This window comes from Myotis yumanensis, unplaced genomic scaffold (assembly GCF_028538775.1).
Source record: "Myotis yumanensis isolate MYYU_CA2020_CCGP unplaced genomic scaffold, mMyoYum1.0.hap1 SCAF_2, whole genome shotgun sequence".
NCBI classification, from domain to species: domain Eukaryota; kingdom Metazoa; phylum Chordata; class Mammalia; order Chiroptera; family Vespertilionidae; genus Myotis; species Myotis yumanensis.
In genome coordinates, this window is record NW_027223753.1 from 151,700,111 (window position 1) to 151,721,685 (window position 21,575).

At 41.4% G+C, this 21,575-nt stretch overlaps 1 protein-coding gene across 2 annotated transcripts in view; it reads right to left on the minus strand.

Moving 5' to 3' along the window:
• Positions 1-9,847: 9,847 nt before the first annotated feature.
• USF3 (upstream transcription factor family member 3) overlaps positions 9,848-21,575 on the minus strand; it is a 62,101-nt gene continuing 50,373 nt past the window's right edge. For both annotated transcript variants that reach the window (XM_070406216.1, XM_070406217.1), the window contains one exon: positions 9,848-21,515. In XM_070406216.1, coding sequence (XP_070262317.1) covers positions 15,052-21,515 — 6,464 coding nt within the window. In that variant the 3' untranslated portion in view covers positions 9,848-15,051. The remainder of the gene's footprint in view (positions 21,516-21,575) is intronic.

Here is a 21,575-nt window from a genome sequence, read left to right on the forward strand (position 1 = left end):
TCTTTAACTATGGCTGATTTGAATTAATTCCTTTCTTTTAATACCCTAATGGTTACAAGTCAAAAATTAAAAAAAAGGTCCCACTAAGGAAATGTGAACAAAGTCTGTTCAAGTAGCTCTGTGGCCTGAGGTGAGTATTTTGTAAGACACGTTACCTGTTTGGTAGCTTTTTGAGAAAATACATCCATGGACAGGGACATGAGGAGAGGCCTTGTAGAGATGGATAAATTGACCGTTTTCTGATGTCTGTCTTGTGCTATAAACTCACACACTGTGGTCAGTTTTGTTCTCTACGGCAGAACTAAAAACCCAGACCAAGCCCACTCATATATTAGCAAACTAGAGGCCCGGTGCACGAAATTCGTGCACTCAGGGGGGGTCCCTCAGCCCAGCCTGCACCCTCTCTCAGTCAGGGAGCCCTCAGGGGATATCTGACTGATGCTTAGGGCAGTGATGGCGAACCTTTTGAGCTCGGCGTGTCAGCATTTTGAAAAACCCTAACTTAACTCTGGTGCTGTGTCACATATAGAAATTTTTTGATATTTGCAATCATAGTAAAACAAAGACTTATATTTTTGATACTTATTTTATATATTTAAATGCCATTTAACAAAGAAAAATCAACCAAAAAAATGAGTACACGTGTCACCTCTGACACGCGTGTCATAGGTTCACCATCACTGGCTTAGGGCCTAAGCTATCAGTAGGACATCCTAAGTGCTGCCACGGAAGCAGGAGAGGCTCCCACCACCACCGCTGCATTCGCCAGCTGTGAGCCTGGCTTCTGGCTGAGCAGCACTCCCCCTGTGGGAGCGCACTGACCACCAGGGGGCAGCTCCTGTGTTGAGCATCTGCCTCCTGGTGGTCAGTGCGCATCATAGCGACTGGTGGTTTCACCAGTCGGTCGATTTGCATATTAGCCTTTTAGTATATAGGATATTAATCCTAAAGGTACTTGTTGCTCATTCTCCCTACAGTGCTGATCTCGTGGTTGGAGGGCTCAGTACATGGTTCGAGGGCACCAGAGGGGTGGGTGGGAATGCGGAGCAGGGGCAACCAGAGTTGTTTAGAGCCGATGGCCCCTCCCCTATGACAACGCCTGTGCTCGTGGACTGCACTCTTGACAGGGGAAGGGAAGGCAACTCTGAGCACTGAGGGCAACGGGAGGGTAATTGGAGAAAAACAGCCCTGCGAGGCGGTCTTGGCAGAGCAGGCCCAGAAGTAATGAGAGCAGTTCAGCTGGAGTCCGACTGCCATGTGGCGGCCAGGGCGGGCAGGACGGTGCTCAGGGAAACAGCCTCTTCACACCCCTGAGGAACACCTGCCGGTGCCGGATGGCTGCGGCTTAGCCCGGGTTATTTTAGCACCGGCGGGAGCCAGGGGAAAAGCAGGATCTATCTGAGGAAGGGACTTTCCGTGGCCGGACATCACCCGGCCAGCTCCTGGGGCAGAGAGAGCAGCAGCTGCTTCTTTGCAGCTCCAAACAGCCACAGGAGTGTTCTGTGGGGCCCCGAACTGCACGTGTCAGTAAAGCAAGCAGTGCCCACGTGTTTCTCATTCTGGGAGACCGTCTCTCCAGGTAAAACCTGGGGCGAAGGGAGACAACAATCAATGTTCTTCATAGAAGGAATGCAGAGTCGGAGCAGGATCCTTGCGTCAGACTTGAGTCCAAATACATTCGCCATGGAACCCCCGGCAAGTTGCTGGAACTCTCTGATCCCCACCTTCCCATCCAGGTGCACTCCCTGCGGGTGACAAAGGTGGAGGTGTGCGGAGCACCAGGAGCCCTGCCCACGCAGAACGGCCTCGCCCAGCACCGCGGGGAGGCAGGGCCAGAGCAGATCTCTCCCCGGTGTGTCTCCCTCCTCCAGGGGCTCCTGACACCAGCGGTTCTGTTCCCCGCCGGTTCCTGGAGGCCTTCAGGGGGTGGGAGGCCTCACCTGCAGAGATACTGCCTGGAGCTATCCACTCTCCCCAACCTCCGCCCCGCCCCACCCCCGCCCCCGCTTGCCCCTTGTTGCTGCATTCCACTGCCTCTGGCCCTTAATGCTTTTATTCCAACTCAGATGAAAAGTTGCTACCACAGCTAGGGCCCAGCGGGAAGTGGGGCTGGGTATGATGCCACACTTCACCACTGCCTTCTCCATGGGGGCTGGCCTCCTCTCTCCAGCAGCTATTGCTACCGGTGCAGGGAGCGCCATGTGCAAATGTCCCCACCCTCCCCGCCCATCACCAAATGTCCTGGTGGTCTGCTCCAGTGGGGCAGGGCTGCCACCTGCACTGACCAAGCAGGTCCCAGGAGGAGGTCCCTCGGGTTTTGAAATGACCTTGCTCACCACCATTCTGCCCGGTTTTTAGTTCTGTTTTTAAATCTGTTTTTGGAGAAGATGCACCAGTGTGGCTCCATTTCGACATCTCCTCGATGTCAAGGCACCTAACCTTAGGCCTTCACACAGGAATTCAGGTAGGCTTGGCAGGAGTCCCAGGTTAACTTCACCTCGAAGTGTCTAATAGGCCACAGTGATAGAGTTTTCACTGGACAGGACTCTGCAAAGGGACCGCTGCTCTGAGCTCCAAGGAGGGGTTGGAATTCCCCATATGGCTTTCCCAAAGTGTGGTCTTTCTATTCCCATTGAAATACAAAGAACAAGTGTTTCCCATCATTCACACAGAATTGTCCTTTACTGCCCCAAATCTTAGGGAAATGGAGCTCTGCCCTCTTCCTAAATATCTCCAGATTCGATTTAATAAGTACCCCTGAACTCTACATTTTAACAAATTCCTTGGTTCTAGTTTATGTGTTTTTTTTTTCATCTAAGACATCATTTCTCTGGAGATCAATTATAGCTGATCACCATATTTTAGCACAGAACAGCCTTGAAGTCATGTCACATTTTAGTCAAGTGCTAAAGTCTGGGTGCCCATCTCTTATCCCAGCACTAAAGTTATGATTTAGGTAACAAGATGTTTAAATAGTGAAAGATTTTTATGTGAGGACAAGAGAAACCTGGCATACAATCCCATGATGCCTAGCTTCTGGGCCCCTAATTTCTTCTAACTTGACATTCTTCATGAATCTAAGTCCTTTAAACAAAAGATTATCTAAAATAATCAAAAGTTCTCTATTTTAGGATGCTATAACATTGCTATCTGAGAAAAAAAATGTTGATTTTGTTTTTATGATTTTTTTCATAAAAATATAATTCGAGGTTATTTTTCCATTGATTTTTTAGAGAGAGTGGAAAAGAGAGGGAAAGACAGAAAGAAACATCAGTGTGAGAGAAACACATTAATTGGTTGAGCCCTGACCAGGGCCAGGGAAGAGCCTGCAACCAAGGTATGTGCCCTTGACCAGAATCGAACCCAGGACCCTTTGGTTGAGAGGCTGATGCTTTGTTCACTGAGTCAAACTGGCTAGGGCCTTTTATGCTTTTTATTACATTGCTTATCTGAGCCTTCGCAAGGCTCAGTACCTGGTTCTAGGTAGGCCCCTTCAAGGAAGAGGACAAATCCAGTCTTGAGGTTCACTCGCTGCTCTCTTAACATGGGGCACCTTGTAAAGCAACCTACTCATTAGGGAGTCTATTTCCCCTTTATCCTCTACTGCAGGGGTCCTCAAACTACGGCCCTCGGGCCACATGCAAATACAAATATTGTATTTGTTCCCGTTTTGTTTTTTTACTTCAAAATAAGATATGTGCAGTGTGCATAGGAATTTGTTCACAGTTGTTTTTTAAACTATAGTCCGGCCCTCCAACGGTCTGAGGGACAGTGAACTGGCCCCTGTTTAAAAAGTTTGAGGATTCCTGCTCTACTGCCTTGCTACTTCTCTGTTCAGTTATGTAGAATCAGAAATACTGCTTCAGTCAATAATCAAGAAATACCTCAGCAGGTCCAGCAATGGGCAAAACACACCATTTCTGCCATCATGGGGTCTATGGTCCAAAAGGGAAGATGTGCCCTAGCTGGTGTGGCTCAGTTGCTTGAGCATCATCCCATGCACCAAGAGGTGGCTGGTTCAATTCCAGGTCTGGGCACATTCCTCAGGTTACAAGCTCAATCCCCAGTAGGGGGCATGTAGGAGGCAACAGATCGATGGTTCTCTCTCATCGATGTTTCTCCCTCTCCCTTTCTCTCTCTCTCTCTCTCTCTCTAAAAGTCAATTAAAAAAACATTCAAAAGGGAAGATGTATATGAAACAAATAATTCTAATTTGTTAATTACAAGTGGACAAAGAGCTCCAAGAAGAGAATGGCACCATCTCCCTAATTCTTAGGAATTGCAACAATCCCCCTGCTGGAGGACACGCATGGCACTGGGGCACTAGGTCTGCCCTTTTAGTGGAATCTTACTATAGGAAACTATTGCCCGAAATTCCCATGTCCAACCCTTAGAAGATTAAAGTTGGCAGAACTGGTCACTGAAACAGTTGACATCTGTCATCAGGCCGTCTGCGGGGATTTTACATACATTACCATATTTAATCCTGAAAACACCTCCTCCATGAAGTTGGTATCATTACAATTATCCCCATTTCCCAGATAGAGAAAGTAAAAGTCAGGGAAAGTCACTGTTCCCTAGATGAAGCGAATAGTGCAGAAACCTGGATTAGTAGTCAAAAATTAGTAGTTTAAGTAACAAGACCAGAGAAAAGAAAGATTGTGGTGCAATGATGATTCAACTTTTATTTGTGCATGTATCTATATCTGTAAAACACACAGCCTAAAGTTACATAACTATTGAACATATTAACAAGAAGAGAAAGTTTTCCAAAACTCAGAAGACATGTGTCTGTTTTATAAACCTGAGTAACAGTGAAATCTACTGTGCTTTTAGGCCAACCAATAAAACTACAGCATTGGATCATTTTGGCTCTCTAAACTGGAACAGCTGGATTGGTATAAGGACTGCTGCTCCATTTCTAAGCTTGTAAAGCTAAGACCAAAAACCGTTATATAAATTCGATGATTGCACTTGGCAAAGGGCTATAGACTGAGGAACTCATTTTAGATTAAAATATATGTTGCATAAGATGTCAAGTTACCACTGGGAGCCTGTTAGTTCCTAAACAAAATTAACAATGGAGAGAAAGCACAGGAATGTATGGTGTGTGTGTTTTTTTATTCCTAAAAAACATTCAGAGACAAAAACAAAAACAAAAAACTGTCAAGAATTAAAAAATCCTCCAAAGCTTTTTCTGAAACTAATCCATGCTGACTCAGTAGATCAGGCAGAATCTCTGCCTCCAATTGATGGCTGACCCATTTTTGCTTTTCAGGGCTGGGCCCAACCCTCCCCTCCTGTAAAGGAGTGGTTCCATCTGCCAAATTGAGGCAGAGGAAATAGCCTGCATTGAACTGGGAAATCAGAAGTCTTCATTTGGGGTACAATGATAATGGTGATAAGTGTTTCTAAATTTGTCCATAAGTAAGACAAAAAAGCAATGTGATGGTTTGAAACGCTAAAATACTAACCAATTTTCCTCTCCTATACTAAGCTGTCTCTAAGACTTTTAAAAAATATTTGTGAATTTGCACATTCACCACTCAGCAACATTTTAAAAAATGGGATTTAACCTAGTTGAGTCATGAGTTCCCAGAAAACTTCTCTGAGGCAGTCAGTTCTCCACCTTTACAATCTGGCTTCAGCCTTTTTCCAAACCACAGATCTGAATGTGATTAAACCATATGAGAAAACACCACCAAGCAAGAAAGTGCACAGCACAAACACAGCTAAAAAGCTGGGTTTCCAACCAGGCCAGTGTGGCTCAGTGGTTGAGCATTGACTTATGAACCAGGAGGTCACGGTTCAATTCTCCGGCAGAGAGACATATGTAATACTCTTTGTAATACTTTAAGCAATAAAACAAAAATTTAAAAAAAAATTCTCCAGCAGGGCACATGCCTGATCCCCAGTGTGGGGTGTGAAGGAGGCAGCTGATCAATGATTCTCTCTCATCCTTGATGTTTCAATCTCTCTCTCCCTCTCCCTTCCTCTCTGAAATCAATAAAAATATATATATTTTTAAATCTGGGTTTTGTATCATCCCCCAAATCTGTAGCTTACTTGTTCATATGAAAAATTAAGTGGCACATTGATGCCAGTAACTAATTTGCCTGACTTCTGAACTTATATAGGCAGCAAATTAGTATTATCTCCTTAATTTCTCACAGGAAGAAAAATGGGTCAAAAAAGCTGTTGACGCTGACTAAAAAACTATATTCTAGCGTTTCAGTCTCACATATAGAGGGATGGAAATGAAGAAGGTCGTGGGAAAGAATTGCCACTTGACATTTATTGTATTTTTTAAATTTATCATTATTGTTGAAAGTCTTACAGATGTCACCTTTTTTCCCCCATTGACTCCTTCCACCCTGCACCTGCCACCCACCCCAGGCCTTCACCACACTATTGTCTGTGTCTATGGGTTATGCATATATGAACATAAATTCTTCAGTTAATCTCACTTGACATGTAAATATTCCTTTCCAACTGTGTGAAAATGCTTCAAATATAAAACCTCTGTACTTCACAACAGCCCTGTAAGGGAGCAAGGACAGATAATGTACCAACAAAGAAGTTATGCTGCTTGCCCAACGTCACACAGCCCGGCAATGGCAGCCTGATACGAAAGAGTGTCATGGCTCTTTCTTTTTCTAAAGAGTGACTGCAAAATAACTTTGAGATTTGGCTGACTCAAGAAATTTATCAAGAGAAAGCCAACATCAGTTCTGACTTCCGGAGTTTTTTATCTAGGTATAAAGTATATTCAGTAATGTACAACATGTGCACTAATTTAAGTTTATATAGATTGGTGAATTTTTACATAAATATGTACACACACACACACATACACCATTGTAATTGCCACCCACATTAAAATAGAAAACATTCCTAGCATCCTCATGTCTGTTCCAAGGTAATCCTGGACCCAGAGATAACCACTATTCTGACTTCTCTCCTCATAGATGAACTTTGCCTGTTCTTGAATTTCATATAAATGGCATTGTGCAGTAAGTACTCCTTTTTGTCTGGTATCTTTCCCTTGATATGTCTGTGAGATTCATCTGTGTGTGTACCAGTAGCTTCATTTTGTGAATATGACATTTCATTTATCCATCCTCCTATTGATGATGTTTGGTTTGTTTCCAGTTTGGGGCTACTGTAAAGAAAGCTTCTACAAACAGTTTTACACATATCTTTTGGTGAACTTATACAACATTATTTTCCGGGGTAGAGTAGGTAAGTCTTTAGTTTTAAAGAAACTGCCAACAATTTTCCAAAGCTTCCATTATCACCGATGAGAATTCTAGTTATTCCACATCTTTGCCAACACTTGGCACTTGTCAGTTCTTTCCATTTTAGCCTTTCTGGGTGAGAGAGTAATGGTATCTCATTTCATTTTATTTTGCAGTTCTCTGACTGCTGATGTTGAGTGCCTTTTCTTAGGTTCTTGGACATTTATGTAAAGAATATTTTCAAGTTTTTTGCCAACTTTTTAAAAATCAGCTTATGAGGCTTTTTCTTTTTGATACATTTCATCTTTGCCATTCTGTCACTTGAAGAGAAATACTTAAATTTAATATAGTGTAATATAACAATCTTTTTTTTATGGTTATACTCAGATAATATTTCCTATGTTTTTTTTCCTAGAACACTAGTTCTCAAATTGTTTGGTCTCAGAATCCATTTATAGTCCTACATATTATTGAGAACCTCAAAGATGTTTTTGTTTATGTAAATTATATCTATCAATATTTACCATCTATAATAATAAAAGTGTAATATGCTAATTAGACTGGACAGCCGAACAACCTTCCAGACGTCATTCTGGACATCCTCCCGGACAAAGCCGCTGCAGCAGGGGCCGAGGCAGAGGTGGTTAGGGGCGATCAGGCAGGCAGGCAAGCAGTTAGGGGTGATCAGGCAGGCAGGTGAGGGGTTAGGGCCGATCAGGCAGGCAGGTGAGCAGTTAGGAGCCAGCGGTCCTGGATTGAGAGAGGGATGTACAACTGCCGGTTTAGGCCCGATCCCCAAGAGATCAGCAACAAAATTTTGTAACCACATTGCAATCATTTAATTCAGAAATGTAACAGGGATTGGGCCTAAATCCCCCGAGGCCTAGACATCCCCGAGGGGTCCCAGATTGCGAGAGGGTGCAGGCCAGGCTGAGGGACCTCCCCCCATGCACGAATTTCGTGCACTGAGCCTCTAGTGTTAGAAATAAAAATGGGAAATTTAAAATATTTATTCATTTAAAGATAGCAACAAACTCACTACATAATACAAATATTTTATTTTATAAAATTTTTATTATTTTTCAAAAGAAAACAAAAAAATTGTGAGAACAGTGGCAGTGTTTTGCATTTTTGTACATCTATTTAATATCTGGCTTAATAGAAGACAGCTGGGTTCTCAGATCAGTTTCTGCCTTTACTCTGCTGCAGTATCCATTTGGCTTGAAGTATATGAAGAAAATCTAGCCTTAGAGAAATATGTAGTTGGAAAAGTTAGTAGCCTTTCCAGATAATTGTAGCTATTCTTCCTTGATACCACACCAAAATTCAACAATCGTAGTTTCCTGTAGTTGCAATGTGGAATTTGAAACCATATCAGTGAACTCTTCATGTTTTGCTATGTTTACCAATTGGTGTATCTTATAGTTGATGCGTTTTAGTATCTCTTCAAATATGATTATTCAAACTTATCTTTTTGTTCTAGTTGTTGCTGTGGGGCTGATGATCTGCCACTCACTCCTACATCCTACCTTACAGTGAAAATCCCCTGAATAGCTTTTTAAGATGATATGTAATTAAAATAATTTCCCCTCAAACATCTAAGTAAACTGGAAAACCAACAAACTTTACATAGCGGTTATAACTTGCATTCATCTTAAGGAGATTGAATTTATGCATGGTGGTCACATTTTTATGGGTTGTACCACCTTTAGGGCATATTAGGGCTCCCCATGTAATAAAAATATGATACATCCACGACCTCCGTATGAGAGGCAGCGTGCAGTAGTAGAAAAAACACTAAATACTGAATAGTCAGAATACTGAGTTTTAATCTGAACTCCTAAGAAGCTGGAACAAGGACAATATTGTATTAATTTCCTGCTGCCCATGTGGGAGTAAATCTCCAAGGTCCTCATTTTACCTGTTCCAATTTTGGGATATATTTTATACATTCATAAGACAAAAACTTAAGGTGTAAATGAAATAAACACCTAAATATCCACTAACCAATTCAATTGAACATACCAATGTTCTTGATACTACCCCCTTTCCTCCCAAGAAGTATCCATTATCCTGAACTTTGAATTTACCATTTCCCTAATTTATATTCTAATCACATCTGTAGGCTATCCCTACACAACAGTTTGATTTATAGACATTTACGTTTTATGTAGCTTTATCCTGTACAAGTCCTCTGCAACATTTTTCCCCCTCAAACTTCATGCTGGTGAGATGGGACCAAGTTGATGTGGCTGTACTGAAAGAGCTAATTCTTGCCCCAAGTGCTTGCTTTGGTTTCCTCCACTATAATATGCAAGGAGGAAATACTCTCTAAATATTCTTCCAGATCTGAAATTCTAATTTTACCTTTTACAATAAGCATAGAGGTGTATAGTTTGCTCTGAAGATATAGTGCTACTCATAATTATGATATATTTGAAGTTGACTCTTTGATCAGGAACATAATCCCCAGAGGAAATGTGTCATGGTATCATTTTCAGACACCTTGGCAAAATTTAAAGGTTATTTGAATATGAGACTAGTTTGCAAGAGAAGTTGTTTTAATACCAGGCTTGAAGTGGCACATGGAATGATCAGAAAAGAGAGAATTCACAATGCAAAAATGCAAAGTTTATTTTCTTAAATAAAATACTATATTTATATCTATACAAATAATTATTACAACCATTAAAATGTTACATTTACCAATAAAAATTTCAAAACTTTAAACAAGAGCATGGTTCAGAATATTCACACCCTAATACAATGCATTTGTAAAAAGATGTCAAAATAAACAGGACCTATTCTTATTTACAACTGTAGGACAATCCTGGTCATATTATACATATCTGCTCTGGATTCCATTACAAAACAAGTTAGTTCCCATTAGAATTAAAAACCAGGTGATTTACAGTAATAGGACACAGTGCGCAGCGGGCATTGCTGGCATGGAAAGAGATACAAATATTACACTTTTGAAAACACTACAGTTGTTTTTTCTAGTGACTGCCCTACAGTAAGCTTCTTGCCCAGTGTACCTATAAATAATTTGTGAAGGTAATTATGTTCTCAGATTTTTCCACCTATTTTTACCAAAATGAATATAGATATGGCCTGCTAAAAGTGGAAGCAAATCTTTTCTTCACAGTAACACAACTGCAGCATTTTAAGCAACACTGTCTGGTCCCTTTCTTCTTGGAAGATCAACAGTTCAACTCCCCTTGTAGGTTACCAATATAATCAAGTCCAGTGCCTCACTGACCTCACAGATGAAAAATGGATTTAAGAGTCAGGGGATGTGGAACAGAGATCCAGAAAAGTGAACAGGGGATCGAAATGGAGTAAACATTAACTTCCTATGACATAGTATTATATATAACCAAACACATGACTGAGCCCCCAAAATAAGATTTTTTTAAAGTTAAATTGCAAACAAAGGATTATCTTCTATTTCTCATGAAACCTCCAATGAAGATTATGCAGTCATCCAAAATAACACCAATTTGGATATTATGCCCAATATTTTCAACACAAGTTGGCTCATGTTAATGTAGCATCTAAATACATGCATGATACAGAAAAAGATTGTTGATGGGTTTGCACAAATCTAGAAATAAGGATGTTGGATGACCATCACATACAAGCTCTGAGTTTAAAAGAAGTTTTGCTTCTACCTAGTAAGTTTTTTACAAGATTGAAATCAAAGATGGCTCAGAGAATAAGGCAATAGTGAGAAACATCAGCTGTACTTGTCTTCCCGGTGCTTGATTAGTTGACATGTACCATCCTGGCTGGTCCTTTGCTATAACAGAGGAGTGAGTGAATAATATGTTCCAATGGCTGGTCTTGGGACCAGAGGCACAGTTTCAGGTAAAGTGTAGTACCAGGGAAGAGGCATGTGGGCAGAACTAGAAATTGTGTCCAAAAAGGTCCTCAACACTTCTTACTGGCAAATCTGGACTGCCTCACTCTACATTTGATGTCCCCACAGACTCTGGTAGAAACACACTCAGGCTCACACAGGAAGTGTAGAATACAGGGGAAAACATGGTTCATTAAATAAGGAACAGAGCTATATGGCACATTCAATATCTTAAATCAATTTTTATTTACTTTTGTTTCAAAAATTCTTATTGTTCCTTAATACAGTGTGAGACATAGTGGTTCCCCAAGCCAGGAATTGGGAATCACTAATTTGGGAGTATGACTTCCTGTCACACACTGACCCAATAGATGGTGTGCCCAATAAATGTTTCAAGGCAAAGGAGTAATCACCATGCTAAGGAAATGACCAGATTCCCTGCCACCTGTTTGACATGGAGCAGATGGAAAAAATTAAGAGCCTAGGTACCTATGTATCAAAGGAAGGGTACAGCTAAGAAGATGCATATCTGTAAGTCTTGATCCTTTCTCAAGTTTTTAAAACTTTACTCCCATTAAAATGTCTTCCCATTTTATTTATTTATTTTTTTTTGGAGTATAACTTCAGCCTCTCCAGGAAATGGCTAATGTTAGAAGGCAAGAACAAGGCAAATGAATTATCTTTAAAATAATTTTAAATAATTTTGTTTAAATAACTTTGTATTTTAAAAGACTGATTTTAAAAGTTGACCTTCATTGAAGTTCACCCTGACATGTGACTGAAATTGCTGCAAAAAAAACATTCCCTCCTCATTTTTCTCTCTCCACAGTTCTAATACATAACATTTTATAAAGCATAGTCACTCTGGAATTCTTAGTCCTTACTTAAATAAAGGGTGCCATCTCCGGTATCCCCAAAGGGTCTTGCAATAAAAACAAAAATAAATTTCCTGAAGTAGTATAAAACATCCCAAAACAACCTGTTTGTACCAAAAAAGAAAAAAATACATCAAATTTAATTTATCCATGATTGACATATTAAAAATTACACGATGAGAAATCTGAAATTTTTCACCTCGTTAGCAGTTACTGTGTGAAATGTTTGGAGGAAACAACCACTTTCTGGAACTGATTCCATGTGATTAGCAACACTAAAAGAGAAACTAATTTAATCAATGATTCTCAATTACATCTCATACATAAGTTTGTGTACTTCCAGAAATTAAAAAATTATTTGTGGAAATGGTTTTACATTCTATCGTCATATACTAGGAGCCAAGAATAACATTAAATTTACTATAACCAAAATTGGCTATGGTTCTCTGTCAATCCTTTGTCAATATTACATCCAGAGATCAACAGATATTAAAATAAATTCCACCCCAAAATCATGTAGCTCTAATGATCAAATACTTAATACTGCTGGTAAATCTCATACACTTGTGCTTTTAAATCAAATAAGATTACTATGTTCTGAACACTTCAGAATTGAGTTCATATGAAAAATGGCCTCTTACATATATATGCACATTTCGGTAAGATTAGAGCTACATGTAAGCAGGAGCCAAATTACTTGCAGATGGTCACATCCTTTCTCAGGTGGTCAAATAAGCCTTATTAGGAATAAAGACTCATTCAGGATCAAGGTGTTACATGCCTGGAATGAAAGCTCTGAGAAATGTAAATGCTACCTCTGAACAGAGCTGAGCAGAAAAATACAATCAATGCAACAGAGAAGGATCTGAAAGTTCCAGGCTTTGAGGCCTTTCCATCACAGAGTTCAAATTGAGCTTCTCCTTAGCTTGTTACCTTAGTTCCAATTATATCTGAGTCCCTAGTTCTTCAGAACTCACTAGCCACTGTGTGTGTGTGTGTGTGTGTGTGTGTGTGTGTGTGTGTGTGTGTGTGAGAGAGAGAGAGAGAGAGAGAGAGAGAGAGAGAGAGAAAGAGAGAGAGAGAGAGAAGAAGGAGGAGAAGAAGGAGGAGGAGGAGGAGGAGGAGGAGGAGGAGGAAGAAGAACTAATCAAACACACTGAAAACTGTCCTTGAAACTGGCAGACTGGACTTTTCAAGTACAAAGAAAAACTTGAATGTTAAAGCTTAAAACTCCGTTAAGATTTTTTTAAAAGTCATAAATTTCACATTTTTGTCTCAATTAACAGTTTTAACTGATGCGTTTATCTGTGGCTTTGCTGAATCTTACTCATGAAGCTCTCCTGTTCTTCCCCATGACCATTTTGAAGGGAAAAAAATACAAAAGCTTTTCTCATTTACAGTATTTTTGCCCCCAGGAGGCTACTTCAGTCAGCAGCAGGAGCGGATGGGAAAGTTTGGTGAGAACAGTTGAAGAGGCACAGATGACCCTTTTGCTGAGTCTTTAGAAGAGGTATTCACTGGAGTCACTGCTCTAACCAAGCCCTAGGAGGCTTTTTTAAGGAGGAAAAAAAATGCTGGTTCTTGGGTTCACTTTGTTAACAGAGAAGACAGAACAATTTATATGCATCTTTCCCACTCCATCCAGTTTTGGCAGAATATAACAACAAAAAGTAGTGGGTTTGAGAATATGAGCATATATCGTTGTTGACTTAGTTTAAGTTTTCAAATTCAATATATGAATATATACATACATTTTTTTTAGATTTATTATTAACTTCAGTGGGGCTTTTTAAGGCCCCTACATCAAGTTTTTGTATACTTCAGCAGGTCTTGGGTCTCAATTTCCCAATTTCTGATGGTAGGCCTATTTTTAAACAACCAGTTTATACTTTAAAATCTGGGTATATACACACACACTCACACATACATACAGACATATACTAGTATAAAGACGGTTTCTGAAGCACCATTTCACATCTGCCATCAGGAAAAATAATGAACAAATTCATCTTCTTATAATTCTACTATGAAGGATAATAATGCAATATACAATGCCATATTTTAAATAAAAAATATCAGTAAATGAAAATAAGGACAGAGCTTAAGACTTTGCAAAGAAATATTTTAAAAGTGGGGCTCAAATAACTCTGTAGATTCCAAAGACACTATTTACTGATCAGTCCCTACCAATTAAACAAATGTAAAAGAATTTACTTTAAAATCAATAAATAGAATGAAGAGAGAATATAAAAACAAAACTCAACTTATGAAACAATTTTTAACTGAACACATGCAAAACTCCACAACTGTTCTTATCTTTATGGGCTAATGCAAAATGCAAGTACAACATGGAAAATATCTATGTACTTTTCTTTTTAACTTTCTATCTTTAAGGATCTTGGCACATTAAAGGATAACATGGCTTCCTAATTTGAAGAACGGAACATGAAATTCAGATAACTACGTAATTGTTATAATTAAGAAAGAAGCCTCTACCTAAACCAAATCTTGGGAATAAAGGCTGATTAAACAACTCACCTATTTGCTTGACTTTAACCATGGATATACATTCTGTATTAATTCAATACCTGTCATGGATAAGAAACTGTTCTAGATGCTGACATCAACCAGCATTTGGTTATGAGTATTGTGTTTTCTGGGACTATCTGCATTTTTTTTTTTAGAACAACTCAACTATTTCAACTACTTTACAAATTTTCAACAACAAAGTTCAAAATCGAGGTCCTTCTTACTATTCAGCACACCCCAAGATGGTCTCCCCAACTTCCAACTAATTAATATTTAGGGAATATAACATTACAAATCAAACTTGAAAATGCGAATCTGCTTGGCAAATTTAAAAAGCGCATCATGCAATTAAAAATGAAAGGTAATTTGTTTTTGACAACCCAGTATTCGCATCATCTGATACAGCTTCCCTACATTCAGAACTGCAAATTGATTATGCAAACACAAAAACATACACAATTCTCTCTCCATGTGCATGTATGTGTGCATGCACATACAAATACATTTGTAATCTCACCTGTGACATTTACACTTAGTCTATCAGTATTTAAACAGCTGAACTGCAGTCATGACCTAAAATATGGCTTATGTTGTGGGCAGGTCGGTTTGAGGACTGCTTGGAAGAGTCAGAGGCAGAGGAGTTTGCGATTGTAAGCAAAGGTGACATTGCTGAGCCATCAGGAAGAGCTGTAGCTATTTCTGGAAACAAAGATGTCATATTAAAATTGGATAAGTGAGAGTTGGGCATGTGCATTGGTGGCATATCAGGGAGAAGAGGAAAACTTGGTTGAGCAAAACCAACAGGTCTTGGAGGAGATAAAATTGATCCAAATCGGTTATTTAAACTCCCACTGTTTACCTTCTCTGTGCTAGGATTTGAGAACATTTGATTAGAAAAATAGGGGATCGAAATATCATTGGACAGTGTAGGGTGAGCAGGAGAGTACGGGGGATAGAAGGAAGGTAGAGTATTTTGGGGATCTACAGGGATGAGTGCTGGAGTTCTAGTGGCGCTAGGCTGAGTAACCTGTGGAATGAAAGAAGTATTAGCATTTATTGGTGGATTCATGCCACCCTCAGGAATAAAAGGAAAACCAAAATTTTGTGATAGTGTATGCTGGTCAGGTGCTGAATTATCATTAGGTACTTGAGGACTATCAGGCATGAAACGAACAATACTTCCTCTCTTCTCTGTAGTGGGTTGCTGGCGTCCAAGAATCATACTGCCACTAGCAGAGAGGGGCAGATGGGGAAGACTCGGATCAAAGACATTACTATGCCTTTGATTTCCAGAACGATTCCTTTCAGGTTGACGAATTTTGGAACCACTGCTGTCTTGCAAGGGATGCCTTGATCGTTGGGGAACTGAAGAATTAGTTTGACGTACAGGAGGCCCTTGATCAGAATTTCCATGAGACACAGATGGATGTGGCAAAGCTGGCCTTGCAACCCCATGCATGTTGGTTGTGACTGGAGGATTCATGTGGCCCTTGGTCCCATGACTGTCAGTGATCCTCATGGGATTGGACTTCTGCACAGAAACATTGGGACTTGTGTTTCGACCTTGAATATCTCCTGAGGAAGAAGAACTCGAAAAAGGGATATTCAAGGTACTGTTCCTGGTGTTAATTGCACCTAGGGGCATGTCACAACTTTCCCTATTCTGATTCTCACTCTCTCTTCTAATATGGACACTTTCATGAGTTGGGGGACAATTATATTCAACTGCAGGGGAGGGCCCACACTGTGTATTCCTCTGATGTTCTGAGAGTGATCTCTGGCTCCCAATGACCTGATCACCAAGGTGAGGGGCAAGCAAACTCTGCATGAAACTTTGATGACATGTATTTTCACTGTCCCTTGATGGGATAGCATTTCCTGTTGGGATGCTATGAACTGGTGGATAAGGTAATCTCTTTTGGCGGTCAATTGGTGGTGGACCAGGGTTTTGACTAATTCGAAAAGCCTGAGACTGCATACTCCTCAATGACGATACAGAGTTACCTATTTCATTATTTCTTGAAGACTGTACTTCAAAATTACTCTGGGGCTGTTGAATGGCTCCAGTTGGTTTAAATGTCTGACAATCAGACAGGCGGATATCTGAGGCAACAGTATGGTCCACACGACCCTGCATATTATGAAGGGCCAAACTCTTATTTCTGGGTACATCAAGATAACTTCTCATTTCAAGCTGATCTGAAACTCTAGAACCCTGAATCGATATACCCATTCTCTGCTCTGAATTAGAAGATGTCTTTCCAATGAGTGCCTCGGCAGAATAACTTGAAACTCTATTTCTCTCTGGTCTGTGTGGAGTACAGGTCATGTCTGAAGGTCTAGTCACAATACTTGGTTGGGACACCATCTGCTGCTCTATGCCTCTTGATGTCAAGAGCCTCTGCATTGGATTATGCCCAGATACATGTTCAGAAGAAACCCCTGAGCCTTGCTGCCTGCTTCCAACCTCCTGTTGCTGGTGCATAATATCTTGATTGAGATGGTTTTGGGGATGGTTAGGGTGGTTCCGGCTAGTTGAAGGGTTTTCACAACTCTTTTCTGACTGGGAGCTTCCAAAGTGTTGCTGCATCTGTTGCTGGATCTGCTGATGGTGGGGATGTGGCTGACCACTCTTGGGTCGGGATTGGTCAGTTCCATGGTGCTTCGGTTGTAACGAAAGCTGGGAGGCCTGAGTGCCCTGAACAAGATTCCTCTTTTTCTGCATATGAACTTCCTGTTGCAGAGTTCTCTGTTGGTGGACATTATGGGGCTGAGAGTGGACAGAGTTCTCTGCATGAGGTATGTGATGCTGCAGTTGATATAAGTGATGCCTCTCCCTTAACTGCCCTGCTTGCTGCTGCTGTTGCTGCTGCTGCTGCTGCTTTAAGTAGAGATGGTTACTATGTAGGTGAGATACCCCTTGAGCTGGAACATGCTGTTGCAGGACCTGCAGATGTTGACTAGCCTGGGTTTGCTGCTGCTCAACAACCGAAGGCTGAGAACTGCACTGAACTTCAGTTTGCCTCAATGCAGGGGCCACAAAGTTGTTACTAGGTGGAAATAATCGCGTAAGGCCATCTCCATGTGCTGGGTTGCTAATAGGCACAACTGAGTTTGAAGAGTTGGGAGGGATCTGACTAACCATCATTTGAGTATGATCAGAAATGCTGTCTGGAGTTCGGCTAACCAGGGACATACCTTCAAGCCTGAGGGGGGCTGGCTGACAATGTTTTTGACGTTTCACTGAAGATAGTAGAAGGTCATCTTGGACGGCACGTTTTGCAGAGTCTTTACGGCTTTCATGACTTGGCTTTAAGAGTGGCTCTTGAATCTGTGAAGTTGGTACAGTACCACTCATAGTGCTTAGTTGTTCTTGAGAATATTCAGTCATCAGAGATGGTCCAGGAGGCTGACCGCCATAGGAACTAGATGAAACAGTCAGATTAACTGTAGCAGAAACAGTTGTTGACTCTGAAGTCTGAGACAATCCAGCACAGCTGACAAGAGAATGGCTGATGCTGCTCTGATGGATAAGATTATTCACACTTAAACTGGTAATGCTTGGTGGCTGAGAATTCGAAACCTGCAAAGAGGCATTTGATGTTTTAATTCCTACCGAACAACTTGGTTTTTCAAGGGGCCTATCCACAGTTGCTTCAATTGAATCCTGAGAACTAAATTCATTTGGTGTTGCTTCTGCCTGACCTGGGCTATTCTCTTTAGAGACCTGTGTTTTAAAAGGCTGGTCTCCCTCTAAAGACGATGCTTCAGAAGGCTTTGAAGTAACTTCCCTTGTATCAGCCTGGGTACCAGCTTTTCCTTTCTCAAGGTTTTCCTGGTCAAAAATAGCTCTTGCTGCAAGAGCGACTATATCAGTTTGCTCTACAAAGGTACAGCTGTCACACGTATTAGTTGTTACATTGCTGGTGACATCTTCTCTAGTTGTTTCAGGAAGCATGGATGCAACTGAAAAACTACGACTACTGCCCGAGCTGGTGGACATGGGAGAGTCAGCCTGCCTACTGGTAAGCAAGGAGCCATGAATCATCTCCTGATCAGGGATGCAGGAGTGATGCTGTCCTGGATCTCTATCATCACTGTTCATCAGTAACAGCTCCTGTTTGGAATGCAAATCAATACTTGAATCAATTATTTTAGAATTTTCTGAAGAAAAGTCAGGATGGTCCACCTGGACTGAAAGAGATGATTTCTGGGGGTCTTTTTCTTTAGCAAGACCAGACAGCAATGCAGTTAAACCTTGCTCCTTTAAGAGACCTGTAGTTTGCATTCTATCTGATGAATCCTGCTCAACTCCGCAAGGTTCAGCAATGATTTCTACCTCAGAAACACAGTCAGTACTTGTAGTGCTTGTGGTAGATGATGAACCAGAAACCTGAGAAACCAAAACATGGGGATCATTTGGAGATGGAATCAACACGTTGGCTGAAGTACCAAATTTGGGAGCATCAGACAATGCCAAACTAGTTGGTGGCTTATCCTGAGAAGTCTCTCGTTGCACTATGGGGACAGAATCTTTGGATTTTGCTGGGGCCACCGCAAAATGTTCACTTGTTATAGATTCTTGACAGGGTGAGTTAGACTCTTCTGCTGACTTAGATTTGGATACAGACTCAGGTATCACCGATTCCGAATTTGCAACATCCAAAGAAGGTGAACCAGAAACACTCACAGTACTCTCTGCCTGGGACATAGTGACAGATGTCACCACAAGAGGGGGGCTTTCCAGCAGTCCATCATTACATGGTGGCTCTGCTGAGCCTTCAGTACTGGGGCAGTCCGTCTGGCCCACATTGCTGACTGGATTCAGGGGGCATGCTGACTTGTTAGCTGCTAAGTGTTTCTTGACACCTGGCTTCTTATTCAACCTTTTTGACTTCACATTAGGCAAACAAGCTACAGTGTTCACTGAGGGAGTAGTCACTAGATTGTAAGTACTGGGTAGTGTGGCTGAAGTATCTGTTGTCATGGGAGATGCTACAGTTGCTGTTAATGAAGCACAGTTAGCTGGGGTGGTTTGACTACTTGCAGTAGTTTGGGGATTGCCAGGCTGGCTAATAGACAATTGTACACAGCTTTGCCCAGCCATTTGTGATATGCTTTGATTGAGGCTGGCCAAAGCGCCAAATGTGTTCAGGGCAACATTGGTATTTGGATCTTCGCTGGTGGTGGGTTGAATAATTTGCATAGGGTTTTGGTTTGTAGTTCCTGATGAAGACATCACAGGCTGCAAAGCAAAAAGCTGTCCATTTAAAGAAATGGTTTGAGGCTGTTGTTGGTTCGACATGGTAACAGAAAAAGTTTGTGTTGAATTAGATGTTGATAAAGATGAAGGTCTTGGTAATATGTGGACAAGATGCTTTCCACCAAAAGTTTGTGGGGTCGGAACATTTTGCACAGAATTAGACCCTATTATAGCATTGGCTCCATTGACAGGGAGTCGAACAGAACCAGGAGGTGGAGCTGAGAGGAGTGGCAAAGGATTCTGATTAGCTGCCTGTATGATTACTATCTGTTGACCTACAGTTGGGTTGGGAACCTCTGCCCTCATCACTGTTGGGCATGGAGTGGTGCTGGGTGGCTGAAGAATGATAACGTTTTGATTAGCTGGAGCTGCTTTAACAGCTGTCCCTACTGGCTGAGCCATCTGAATCACTTGCATTGCTGAATTCAATGGGAGGATATTTGGGGGAGTCTGAGATTTAACTTGTGGCTGGGCAATAACTGGCTGCATAGGTAACGATGGACAAGAAGGCAAGGTTACAACTACTTGCTCAACTGGCTGCCCATCTGCTGGAAAGGAATTATTCAAGTTGATGCTTGTAGCCATATGTCTACCGTGCTTGCTTGTGGTGGGGCTAGTACCAGACTCATTTAATACTGGAGTCACAGCAGAAGATGGTGTCTGGCTTAAGGGCTGAATAGTGTTTCCTGCCAGTTGCAAAGTAGTCCACGTTGTCTGCGTGTTTCCAGATGAGGAAATTCGAGTAAGGCTATTAATGTTTTTCAAATCTGAAGCACTAACAGCTGAAGAAGGCAAAGAACAAGAAAGAGTCCAACCATTATCCAAAGGGTTTGCAGAAGGACTGCTCACAGGAGCAGTGGTCTTCCCTCCTCCAGGGACAGATGGGGCCACCACTGCAGTAACGCTTGCGGAGTCTGCACCCTTGCTAATGCTCACTGGACCGGGATCACCTGCAGATCTGGGAGGCTGGGAGCAGACTGTGGTGGTAACTGAAACAACAAAGGTGGTTTGAAAATCACTTCTCAAATCCTGTGTGCTCAGGCAGGACTTGTCTCCAGGGTTCACTTTAGTGGTAGTTGCTGAGGAGCTGGAGGGGACGCTTGTGGCACAAGGGACTGTTTTTTTCAATAATTTAGGATTCTCTTTCCCATTCTTATTTTCAGAAGAATTTTGATCATTTACACTTGTGTGCAAGGACCGATGCTGGCAAGGTTCAGGTCCTATGGGAACAGCAACCAATGAGCCCCTGGTGGCACCAAGCACACGTGAATCGCTTTTGGAGGTGGCAAGCTTGAGAATATTTTGAGCAGGAATGGTAGCCGGAAGACAAAGAGGAACAGGCTGGTTGGCAGCCAATGCAGAAACTGTGGTCTGATGCCATGGCTTGTTTTCAGAAGGGTAAACTCCAGAAATAGACACAGGAGTCACAAGATTGCAAGTCCTCTGCACTGGCACCACATTGGCGGTTTGCTTTTGTAAATTATGGCCAACATTAAAGGTTATCCCCTGAACAGCTGCTCCCTGGCTGTTGCCACCAGGCTGACTCCCATTGGAATAAACAATAATATTTTTCTGAATCTGGTCACTGGGAATAACAACAGAGACCTTTGAGTTTTTAAGATTTCCTTTCCAGTGGATTGTGGGATCATCATATAAGCATATGTCATTTGCTTTCAGTAATTCAATATATCGGCCGTTTTCTTTTTGAATTTCTTCCAATTGTTTACGAAGCTTTTTAATTTCTTCAGCTACAATATTAAAAATAAAAATGAAACAATTACCTGTAAACATCAATATTTACAGTAATT